Genomic DNA, 12790 nt, shown 5'->3' with positions numbered 1-12790 from the left:
TCATACACTGCTGGTTGGAATATAAATGGATAGAAGTACTCTGGGAAAATGTTTGTCAGTATCTTGTAAAGCCAAAGATGAACATATCCAATGACCTAGAAATTCCACTCAGAGGTAGATTCTCCCACCAATGCTTGTCTATGTGCAGAAGAACACATTTAGAAAAATGTTCACAGCAGTGCTGTCTATCATAGACCAATACTGGGAGCAACTTAAACGCCCATGTGCAACAGAATGGATAAATATATTGGAATGTGAGTCACACTACACGATACCGCATAGCAATGAAAATTAACACATCAGCTACATGTAACTAAAGAATATTACTCCAAGCTGGGTGCGGTGGCTCGCACCTGTAATCCCAGCACTTTGGGAGGCTGAGGTGGGTGGATCACCTGAGGCCAGGAGTTCAAGAACAGCCTGGCCAACATGGGGAAACCCCATCTCTACTAAAAATACAAAAAGTAGTCGGGCGTGGTGGTGTGCACCTGTAATCCCAGCTACTTGGGAGGTTGAGGGAGGAGAATTGCATGAACCCAGGAGGCAGATGTTGCAGTGAGCTGAGATCATGCCACTGCACTCCAGCCTGGGCAGCAGAGCGAAACTCTGCCTCAAAAAAAAAAAAAAAATTACTCCAGTTTTCAATTATCTATAACCCACCCTTCACCAAAAAAAGTAAAATTCAACTGCATTGTTCAGGTATGCAGAATTAAAACTGTAAATAAAAGCAAGGGAGTAATTACTTAACAGCAAAGCCAAGGAGAAGGGAAGGCATTGTGATTTTTCTTTTTTAGAGATGGGGTCTCACCGTGTCACCCAGGCTGGAGTGCAGTGGTACAATCATAGCTCACTGCAGCCCTGATTGCCTGGGTTCAAGCAATCAATCCTCCTCCTCAGTCTCCCATCCTCTTGCCTCAGCCTCCTGACTAGCTGGGACTAAAGGTGCACACCACCAGTCTCAGCTAATTCTTTATTTTAATTGTTTTTGTAGAGATGGGGGTCTCACTGTGTTGCCCAGGCTGGTCTCAAACTCCTGGCTTCAAGCAATCCTCCCACCACAGCCTCCCAAAGAGCTGAGATTATGGCCCTGAGCCACTGTGCCCAGCCAGCATTGTGATTTTCTAAAGGCTTGCAGGGGACATAATATTTCCTTCCTTCCTTCCTTCCTTCCTTCCTTCCTTCCTTCCTTCCTCCTTCCCTCCCTCTCTCCATTCCTTCCTTCCTCTCTTCCTTCCTTCTTCTCCTTTCCCTTTCCCTTTTCCCCTTTCCCCTTTCCTTTCCTTTCCTTTCCTTCTTTCCTTTCCTTTCCTTCTGACAGAGTCTCACTCTGTCACCCAGGCAGAAGTTAAGTAGTGTGATATTGGCTTACTTTAACTCCACCTCCTGGGTTCAAGCAATTCTCCCACTTCAGCCTCCCGAGTAGCTGGAACTACAGGCACCCGCCACCACATCTGGCTAATTTTTGTATTTTTAGTAGAGACAGGGTTTCACCATGTTGGCCAGGCTGGTCTTGAACTCCTGACCTCAAGTGATCTGCCTGCCTCAGCCTCCCAAAGTGCTGGGATTACAGGCGTGAGCGACCGCACCTGGCTGACATTATGTTTTCTGTCTTGATGTGGGTGTTCCTTTTACAATAATTTGTCAAGCTGCACTTTTGTGTTTGTTTTTTTTGTGTGTGTTTTATTGCTTTTCTGAATGTTTATTTCATGTCCTAATAAAAACAAATTGGGTAGCTTTTGAACTTTTCTCAACACTTTGGCATTTATTATCTAGGATGGGTTTAACCTCTCCTTTGTATAAGTGTAAGATATTGCCCAAAGGATGTCTAGATCTAGGAGATTTTATTTTCTTATTTAACAATAGCTTGGAGATCAGCAAACCTCTGTGGACTTCATCCCTTGTCACAGCATGAAATGGTATAGCCCGGCTGTCCAGTTCCTTATTAATGGACATGGTGGTTGTTCCCAGGTTTTTCTATTACAAACAACTACTGCAGCCATTTCAGATCTTTGCATCTGGCTATCTGGCTGGTGCAGTGGCTCATGCCTGTAATCCCAGCACTTTGGGAGGCTGAGGCGCACGAGGTCAGGAGTTCGAGACCAGCCTGACCAACATGGTGAAACCCCGTCTCTACTAAAGATACAAAAATTAGCTGGGCGTGGTGGTAGGCGCCTGTAATCCCAGCTACTCGGGAGGCTGAGGCAGAGAATTGCTTGAACCTGGGAGGTGGAGACTGCAGTGAGCCAAGATTGTGCCACTGCACTGCAGCCTGGGTGACAGAGCGAGACTCCATCTCAAAACAAACAAAACAAAACAAAACAAAAACAAACTTTGCATCTTCTCAACCTAAAGCAAGTTCCTTTCTCACTCTCAGCTGATGACATCATCTTCTGTTTGCCAGAGAACATGGAAGCCATCAGGTGAGAATGTCTGGAAACCCTAAATATTCACTCACCTGCATCTCTACCATCATATATGCCTTCCTGTAGTAGGTGCTCAATAACTTTCTTGATGCCTTGACTCGGAGAGCTTCATTTCCAGCCCAGTGCTGTTATACCTCAGATGCTGTGTCTACAAGGGAGCTAGCCACAGGGGTCAGGAGCAGACCCAGGCCCCCTGCTCACCAAAGGTCTTGCTTTTAGACTTTTGGGATTACCTCCAAGGGAGGTTACTTACCCATATATCCCTGCCCTTAATACAGAATTGAACTATTCTCTGTGACTCAGGCTAGACTGCAGTGGCATGATCATAGCTCACTGCAGCTTCCAACTCCTGGGCTCAAGTGTTCCTCCCACTTCAGCCTCTGGAGTAGCTGGGACCACAGGCACTCGCCACCAGGCCCGGCTAATTTAAAAAAAAATTTTAGTAGAGACGAGGTCTTGCTCTGTTGCCCAGGCTGGTCTTGAAATCCTGGACTCAAGTGATTCTCCCCGCATGGCCTCCCAAAGTGCAGGGATTACAGGCATGAGCCACTGCATCCAGCCAGAAGGATTTTTAACATGATTTCTGATTCCTAAGCTTTTTCTACTTGTGTGTGTGTGTGTGTGTGTGTGTGTGTGTGTGTGTTGGAGACAGGGTCTCATTCTGTCCCCCAGACTGGAGTGCTGTGGTACAATTATGGCTCACTGTAGCCTCAACCTACCAGTCTCAAGTGATCCTAATCCTCCTGCCTCAGCCTCCTGAGTATCTGAGACTATAGGTGTGCGTCACCACACCCAGCTAATTTTTGTATTTTTGGTAGAGATGGGATTTTGCCATGTTGCCCAGGCTGGTCTCCAACTCCTGGCCTGAAGCAATCCACCCAACTCGGCCTCCCAAAGTGCTGGGATTACATACCTGAGCCACCATGCCCAGCCTACTTTGCATATTTTTTTAACATTTCCATAGTAAAAAGCTAAAATCAGTTATTGCTTTATGAACAACACTGTGATATTGTGTGATCTTGCCATGTGCAATAGAACATCTAGAACAGAATGAAGGTTAGAAAGTATGAATGATACAATGCTGCCAGTGAGATCATAGATGATTTTTTAAAAACTGCTTTTCAGGCCAGGCATGATGGCTCAGGCCTTTAATCCCAGCACTTTGGGAGGATTACGAGGTGGGTGGATCACAAGGTCAGGGGTTCCAGACCAGCCTGGCCAACATGGTGAAACCCCATCTCTACTAAAAATACAAAAATTAGCTGGGGGTGGTGGTGGGCGCCTGTAATCCCAGCTACTTGTGAGGCTGAGGCAGGAGAATTGCTTGAAACCGGGAGGCAGAGGTTTGCAGTGAGCCGAGATCACACCATTGCACTCCAGCCTGGGCAAGAGCAAAACTCTGTCAAAAAAAAAAAAAAAAACCCACAAAAAAATGCTTTTCAAAGAGTCAAAAGTAGCATTATTTTGTAACTAAAATGTTGACATTTTGTACCAGTCAGAAATAGCTCAATTATTATAGTTTTGTGTGCAAAGGAAGAAAAAAATCACTGAATCATATACTTGATTTTAAAATATATATATGGTTTAAAAAAAAATATATATATATATATGATTGAGACAGGGTCTCGCTCTGTCATACAGGCTGGAGTGCAGTGGTGTGATCTCAGCTCACTGCATCCTCTGCCTCCCAGGCTCAAGCAATTCTCATGGCTCCTCAGCCTCCTGAGTAGCTGGGATTACGGGTGCTTACCACCATGCCTGGTTAATTTTTGTATTTTTTTAGTAGAGACAGGTTTTCACCATGTTGCCCAGCCTGGTCTCAAACTCCTAGGCTCAAGTGATCTGCCTGCCTTGGCCTCCCAAAGTGCTAGGATTACAGGCATAAGCTATATACTTTTATTTTTATTTTTATTTTTTAGCAAAAAGCAGAAACATTGGCTGGGCATAGTGGCTTATGCCTGTAATTCCAGCTACTCAGATTGGGAGGCTGAGGTGTGCAGATCACTTGAGCCCAGGAGTTCGAGACCAGCCTGGGTAACATGGCAGGATTTTTGTATTTTCTACTAAAAAAAAAAAATACAAAAATTAGCTGGGTGTGGTGGCTTGCATCTGTGGTCCTAGCTGCTGGGGAGGCTGGTGAGACCAGGTGAGCCAAGACTGCACCACTGCATTCCATCCTGGGGACAGAGCCAGACCCTGTCTCAAAAAAATATAGCAGAAACCTGTTGTGATTTAAACATTTAAAAGAGATTGTGAGCTTTACATTTGTGTTTTGGTATTTAAAATTTTGGGGCCCATATTTTTTCCAACCTCCAAATGCCTTCTGTGTGCCTTGGATGTTGGGTACTGGCGGGAAGTGCTATGGACTGGGTTCCTCATTGTCTCACCTGTGGATCATCCCTCCCCTTTACTGGGGCCTCTGAGTGGCAATCTGATACATGACCATGGGCAGGAGGGAGGGATGGCGGGATGAGGGAGGGACTGCAGGGCTGAGATTCCCAAAGCATCTTTCAATTCTACAGCATCCCAATGTCCCCCGACTCACCTGACCAGCAATGTAGATGGGGAGGAAGATCCAGGCCAACATCAGCACAGAAAACAAGCCCTGCTCAAGAAAACACAGTCAGGACTTGGCCCCCAGCTCACAACAAGGTACCCATTTGGATTTCCCTCTGCGCCCTGAGGCAGCCTGGTCTGAACTCCACCTCTGGTGTAGTCTCTTACTCGCTGAGTGGTTCACCTGTGCTGGCCTTCAAATTTCCTTTTTTAACATGGGGAAGGGATTCGGGAAGGAAGAGGAGAGTGGAAAAAGAAGGCCTTTGCGATGCTTCCTAGTTCTGTGTCTCCTAAACGTCACGTCATTGCTTCATCCAGTTGTGCCCCCTCCCCTCCTCAGCAGTGATTAAAACAAGGCCATGACAGCAGGCAGACCTGGGTTCAAAGATGACCACAAGAGTTAACACAGGTCTCTGAGACTCATTTTTCTCACCTGGAAAATGGGCATATCAGTGCCTCACTAAGTGGTTGCAAGGAAATCAGGAAGATGATACTTAATGAGTACTATATGCCAGGCGCCTCTCTGCACCCTTTACAAGCATTAATTCATTTGACCCTCATAATGGTTCTACATAACAGGTACCATTAATATGCCTATTATGTACATGAGGCTCAGAGAGGTTAAGAAACTTGCCCAGCTGGGTGCGGTGAGTCATGCCTGTAATCCCAGCACTTTGGCAGGCAGAAGCCAGTGGATCGCTTGCACCCAGGAGTTTAAGACCAACCTGAGTAACATAGTGAAATTCCCGTCTCTACAAAAAAATATGAAAATTAGCTAGGCATGGTGGCGTGCACCTGTGGTCCCAGCTACTTGGGAGGCTGAAGTGGGAGGACGGTTTGAGCCTGAGAGGTGGAGGTTGCAGTGAGCCATGACCACACCACTGCACTCCAGCTTGGGCGACAGAGCGAGACCCTGTCTCAAAAAAACAAAACAAAACAAACAAGCAGAAATAACACTTGCCACCCAAGGTCACACAAAAAGCAACTTGCTGCTGAAGTTTATACGTGTTGGAGCAAGAATGTAAACCCAGGCAGTGTGGGTCTAATTTGTAAGTGAATCCTATAATGTGATAGCATATGTAACATATCAAAGTCTGTTCCTGGCATAGAATAAGCATCCAAAAAATATTGGACATTATGAAGGCAATGATCATTATTAATAATCCCCTCCCTGCCCTGACCCCAGTAAAAGTCATATCCCAAATGAGCCCTGCTATATACGAGAGTGTATCTTATCCCTTGAGTATCTCAGAGGTAGCAAACAAAGTCAAAAACTACTGAGCTGTAAAATTTTTGCGATGGCCGATTGACGTCTAAAGTACACAGAAATATGCTTCAGTCTTCACCATCTTTCTTCTGCATCTCTAGGACAGGAATCTGAGCCCTCCTCTTCACACACCTTTTTTTTTTTTTTTTTTTTTTGTGAGACAGAGTCTCACTCTGTCGCCCAGGCTGAAGTGCAGTGTTACAATCTCACCTCACTGCAGCCTCTGTCTCCCAGGTTCAAGTGATTCTCCTGCCTCAGCCTCCTGAGTAGCTAGGATTACAGGCATGCACCACCAAGCCTGGCTAATTTTTGTATTTTTAGTAAAGATGGAGTCTCACCATGTTGGCCAGGCTGGTCTCAAACTCCTGACCTCAAAAGATCCGCCCACCTCGGCCTCCCAAAGTGCTGGGATTACAGGCCTGAGCCATCACGCCCAACCCACTATTGTTTTGTGTGTGTGTTTTTTGGGTTTGTGTGTGTGTGTGTGTGGTTTTTTGTTTTGTTTTGTTTTGTTTTTTGTGGGGAGGGGGACGGAGTTTCACTCTTGTCGCCCAGGCTGGCACTCAGAAGTGCAATCTCTGCTCACTGCAACCTCCGCTTCCCGGGTTCAGATGATTCTCCTAACTCAGCCTCCCGAGTAGCTGGGATTACGGCGCCCGCCATTACACTCGGCTAATTTTTTGTATTTTTAGTAGAGACGGGGTTTCGCCACGTTGGCCAGGCTGGTCTCGAACTCCTGACCTTAGGTGATCCACCTGCCTTGGCCTCCCAAAGTGCTGAGATTACAGGCGTGAGCCACCGCGCCTGGCCCCACCATTCTATTTTTAAAGTGCAGGGCATTCACACAATTTTCCCCTGAGATCTACCTGTTAGGTAGAGGTAAGATGTCATCTATGCCCTAGGTAAAATACTTACATTAAGTTCATAAGCTGATACAGAAATGCCCGTAGCAGCACCTGACCCTGCCAGGCCAATGAAATGTCCACTTCCAACATTGCTGGCAAACAAGGATGCACCCACCTGTGGGGAGATGGACGGGTCAGATCTTGGAGACAAAGTCAAGGGTACCTGCTCCCCACCCCCAATTCTTTCCATGCTCCAAAGGGACAGAGAAGAGAAGTGGAGGAAGGCGGGGCCACCCCTAGCCTATCTGGCATTTTTGTTTACATTAGAATGAGATTCTTCTTCCCCAAGACTCTTACTTGGTCAGAGCCCACCTGTCAGAAATTGGTAGAATAAATATTCAGGACTACAGGGCCTAAAATGCAGATTGCACCCTCTAGGTTTGTGCAGTGCACAGCTTCAACAACTATATGCAGTATCCCTGCGGGGGTCGGGGGTCGGGAAAGAAGGTGACAGGTAATGTAGAAAGTGATTCATGATGAGAATCAGGAAGCCTGTGTTACTCCCCCAGATCTGCTTCTTACTTATCAAAGTAGACAGTCTTCTTGGTATAGCACTAAATGGCTAGTGCTGTGCTTGATGATGCCAATCCCTGGTCTCCCTGGTCTCAATTGATTGGGCTGGACAGGCCTGGGTACCTGGCCCAAGCTGAGCAAATTATATTCTCTTTCCTGGGAATTTGGAACGGGGACACCGTCTCTGCGGGTCCCTTGGACTGGAGATGTTGAACCAGGGAGGTGTGTGTGCGCTGGGGGTGAGGGAGTGGTGTGGAGGCATGTTTCACCCTGTGCTGCTCATCACTGCCAGTTCAGAGACAGGGGAGAATGGAGACCTGCACAGAAAGGCAGGTCCAGCCGGGCGCTCTGGCTCACGTTTGTAATCCCAGCACTTTGGGAGGCTGAGGCAGGTGGATCACTTGAGGCCAGGCGTTTCAGACCAGCCTGGCCAACATGGTGAAACCCCGTCTCCACTAAAAATACAAAAGTTAGCTGAGCGTGGTGGCACATGCCTATAATCCCAGCTACTCAGGAGGCTGAGGCAGGAGAATCGCTCGAGCCCGGGAGGTGGAGGTTGCAACGAGCCGAGATTGCGCCACTGCACTCCAGCCTGGACGACGGAGACTCGGTCTCAAAAAAAAAAAAGGCAGATCCAGTGAGGAGGGGAAAGGAGGGAACGAGAAGAAAAAGAGGAGGAGGAGGAAGGAAAGGAGGAGGAGAAGGGTGAAGGAAGAGAAGAGAGGAGAGAGAATTGTGAAAGAGCCATTTTACCTCCTTATTGACTTTCCTGTCTCTGCTTCTTATCAAATTCTATTTCATGGATTTCATGTTTATCCTTCTGTCAGTATCACATTCTTTTGATTACTGTAGCTTTGTAGTAAGTTTTCAAATTGAGAAGTGTGAGTCTCTTTTTTTTCTTTTTTTGAGACGGAGTCTTGCTGTCTCCCAGGCTGGAGTGCAGTGGCGTGATCTCAGCTCACTGCAAGCTCCATCCCCCAGGTTCATGCCATTCTCCTGCCTCAGCCTCCCGAGTAGCTGGGACTACAGGCGCCCGCCACCATGCCCGGCTAATTTTTTTTTTTTTTTTTTTTTTGTATTTTTAGTGGAGACGGGGTTTCACCGTGTTTGCCAGGATGGTCTGGGTCTCCCGACCTCGTGATCTGCCCACCTTGGCCTCCCAAAGTGCTGGGATTACAGGCATGAGCCACCACACCCGGCCTCTAATTTTTTTTTTTTTTGGAAGAATCTGTAAAGGATTTGTGTTAATTTTTCTAGAAATGTTTGGAAGAGTTTATCGTTGAAGCCATCTTGATCCTTGGTGCTTGGTCTTTTTCTTTGTGAGAAGTTTTGTGATTACTAATTCACTGTCTTTACTTTTTTTTTTTTTTTTTGAAATGGAGTCTCGCTTTGTCACCCAGGCTGGAATGCAATGGTGCCATCTCAGCTCACTGCAAACTCTGCTTCCTGGGTTCAAGTGATTCTCCTATCTCAGTCTCCTGAGTAGCCGGGATTACAAGCACATGCCACCACAACCAGCTAATGTTTTGTATTTTAGTAGAAATGGGGTTTCACCGTGTTGCCCAGGGTGGTCTCAAACTCCTGAGTTCAGGTGATTCGCCCTCTTCAGCCTCCCAAAGTGCTAGGATTATAGGGGTGAGCCACCGTGCTTGGCCTGTCTTTACTTTTTATAGATATAATTCAGGTTTTCTATTTCTACTTGAGTCAGTTTTGGTACTCTGTGTCTAGGAATTTGTTCATTTCATGTAGGTTGTTTAATTTTTTGCATATAATTGCTCACAGCATTTCCTTATAACTATATTTAATTTCCATAATGTTGATGGAAATTCCCCCTTCTTCATTTCTAATTTTATTAATTTGCATCTTCTGTCTTGCTCTTCTTAATCTAGGTAGAAATTGGTCAATTTTGTTGATGTTTTCAAAGAACAAACTTTTGATTTTTGTGATTTCCTCTAATAGTTTTCTATTCTACATTTTGTTTACCTCCACTCTAATCTTTGTTATTTTCTTCTGTCTGCTTGCTTTGGGTTTAATTTGCCCCTCTTTTTTAGTTTCTTAATGTAAAAGATGAGGTAATTGGTTTGACATCTTTCTTCCTTTTTAATATGGGCATTGTGGTGTAAGTTTTCTTCTAAGCACTGCTTTAGCTGGATCCCATAAGTTTTAGTATGCTGTTTTCATTTTCAGTAATCTCAAAGTATTTTCTAATTTGTCTTGTGATTTCTTCTTTGGCCCATCGGTTATTTAGAAGTGTGTTGTTTAATTGATATGTATTTGGGAATTTTCCAAAGTTATTTATTTATAATTTCATTCCACTGTGGATAGACAACACACTTTGTATTATTTCAGTCATTTTAAATTTCTTGAGATTTATTTATGGCTTAACAGACAGTCTATTCTGGAGAATGTTCCATGTGCACTTAAGATGAATAGGTATTTTGCTGTTGTTGGATGAATTATTTTATATATGTCTGTTAGGTCAGTTGGTTTATAGTGTTGTTCATGTCTTCTATTTTCTTGTTGATCTTATTTTGTTTTTCCATACATTATTGAAAATGAGATATTAAAGTCACCAATTATTAGTGTTTGAATTGTCTACTTCTCCCTTCATTCTGTCAGTTTTTGCTTCATATATATTGGGAGTCTGTTGTTAGGTGCAATTATGTTTATAATTGTTATGTCTCCTTGAGGGATTGACCCTTTTATCATTATGTAATTTTCTTTTTTGTCTCTAGTAACAATGTTTATCTTAAAGTCTATTTTGTCTGGTATTAGTATAGCCACTCCTGCTTTTTTCTGGTTACTGTTTGTATGGTATATATTTTTCCATCTTTTTACTTTCAACATATTTGAAATATATTGTGTTTGGTTAAACAGGCTTTTTCCATCCTTTTACTTTTACTTTCATTCATTTGTATCTTTTTTTTTTTTTTTTTTTTAGACAGGATCTCACTGTTGCCCAGGCTGCTGTGCAGTGATGTGATCTTGGCTCACTGCTACCTCCACCTCCCGGGCTCAAGTGATCCTCCCACCTCAGCTTCCCTGAGTAGCTGGGACTACAGGCACATGTGCATTTTTGGTAGAGGTGGAGTTTCACCATGTTACCCAGGTTGGTCTTGAACTCCTGAGTTCAAGTGATCCACTCATCTTGGCCTCCCAAAGTGCTGGGATTACAGGTTTGAGTCACCATGCCCAGCCCTATTTGTATCTTTGATCTAAGTATATCTCTTGTAGACAACATACAGTTGGATCACATTAAAAAAACAAATCCATTCTCTGCCTTTTGATTGGAGTGTTTAATCCATTTAAATTAATGTAATACTGGTAAAGTAGAATTTACATATGCCATATTGCCATGCAATTAATATATGTCTAGTGTCCTTCTTATTCTTCTATTCCTCCATTGCCTTTTGTGCTAGATATTATCTAGTATGCCATTTAAATTCCTTTATTAAATCAATAGTTTCTGTTACTATTTTCTAAAATTACTTTCTTAGTGATTGCTCTGAGGATTATAATTAACATCTTATAAAAATCAATTTTGGATTATTAGCAACTTACCTTTTATGCTATTTATGCAACTGTCTTTTAAATTAGAGAGAAGAAAAAGAGAGTTACAATCAAAAACCAATTTATACTGTATGTTATATTTACTTACATAGTTACCTTCACCGGTGCTCTTTATTTTTTTCATGTAGACTCAAGTTACTCTCTGATGTCTTTATTTCAGCCTGAAGGATTACCTTTAGAATTTCTTATAGGGTAGGTCTTCTACCAGTGAATTTTCTCATTAAAAGAAAAAAGTCTAGGAATGTATACATTTCCCCCTTTTTCAAAGGATAGTTTTGCTCTATATAAGTTTTGGTTGGTAGCCTTTTTCTTTTAGTACTTTGAGCTTCCATGGTTTCTGATGAAAAACCAGCTGATAATCTTATTGAAGACTTTTCTTTTTTTGAGATGGAGTCTCACTCTGTCACCCAGGCTGGAGTGCAGTGGCTCAGTCTCAGCTCACTGCAACCTCTGCCTCCCAGGTTCAAGCAATTCTCCTGCCTCAGCCTCCTGAGTAGCTGGGATTACAGGCATGAACCACTACGCCCGGCTAATTTTTTGTAAGTAGAGACGGGGTTTCACCAGGTTGGCCAGGCTGGTTTCAAACTCCTGACCTCAAGTGATCGGCCTGCTTTGGCCTCCCAAAGTGCTGGGATTACAGGCGTGAGCCACTGTGCCCAGCCGAAGACTTCCTGTATGTAATGGATTGCTCCTCTCTTGCTGCTTTCAAGAATCTTTGACTTTTGACAGTTTGATTTTGATGTATTTAGATTTGAGTCTCTTTGAATTTCTTCTACTGCAGTTTATTATATTTCTTGGATGTGTAGATTAATATTGTTAATAAAATTTAGTCTATTTTAAACCACTATTTCTTTTATTATTCTTTCTGCCCCTTTCTCTCTCTCTCCTCCCCTCTGGAACTTCAATTATGTGTATGTTAATTATGCTTAATCATGTCCCACAGATCTCTGAGACTCTGTTTCTCTTCATTTTTTTTCTGTTCCTCAGACTTCATAATCTCAATTAATCTATCTTCAATTTCACAGATACATTTTTTTTGCCTGCTCAAATCTGTTGTTGAACCCCTCTAGTGAGTATGTTATTTCACTTATTGTTACTTTCCAACTCCATAATTTCTACTTAAAAAAAATCTATCTCTTTAATGATATATTCTGTTTGGTTAAACATTGTTCTCATACTTTTCTTTAGTCTTCAAGACATGGCTTTTGTGTGTGTTTTTTGGATATAGTTAAAATTGCTGATTTAAGGCCTTTGTTTAGTGAATATAACATCTGGCCTTCTTCAGGGACACTTTCTATTGACTGCTTTTTCTCCCCTGTGTATGGACCATACTTTCTTGGGTTTTTTTTTTGCATGCCTTATAATTTTTTGTTAAAGGTGGACATTTAAAATAATGTCACTGGTAACTCTAGAAACCTGATAATTCCTGACTCTTCAGGGTTTATTGTTGTCTCTTCTATTCATTCTTGCTGTTGTTGCTGCTTCTATTGTTTGTTTCATGACTTTCTTAAATTAAGTTTATAAAGTCTGAATTCTTTATCATGTGTGGCCACCAA

The 12790-nt window shown here is 43.3% G+C and overlaps 1 protein-coding gene across 11 annotated transcripts in view; it reads right to left on the bottom strand.

Annotated features, from left to right (window-relative positions):
• The window catches only part of SLC5A11 (solute carrier family 5 member 11), a 76500-nt gene that overhangs the window by 44758 nt on the left and 18952 nt on the right, over positions 1-12790 (bottom strand). For 10 of the 11 annotated variants that reach the window (XM_063796890.1, XM_024349806.3, XM_024349813.3 and 7 more), the window contains 2 exons: positions 7162-7266; positions 4969-5028 (listed from right to left, as the gene is read on the bottom strand). In XM_063796890.1, the coding sequence (XP_063652960.1) occupies positions 4969-5028; positions 7162-7266 (165 nt within the window). Of the gene's footprint in view, positions 1-2455; positions 4005-4968; positions 5029-7161; positions 7267-12790 lie in introns of those variants that run through there. The other variant, XM_063796893.1, reaches the window with a different exon arrangement.

This window comes from Pan troglodytes, chromosome 18 (assembly GCF_028858775.2).
Source record: "Pan troglodytes isolate AG18354 chromosome 18, NHGRI_mPanTro3-v2.0_pri, whole genome shotgun sequence".
NCBI classification, from domain to species: domain Eukaryota; kingdom Metazoa; phylum Chordata; class Mammalia; order Primates; family Hominidae; genus Pan; species Pan troglodytes.
The sequence above is the reverse complement of the archived record's forward strand: the minus strand, read 5'-3'. Positions and strand labels throughout refer to the sequence as shown.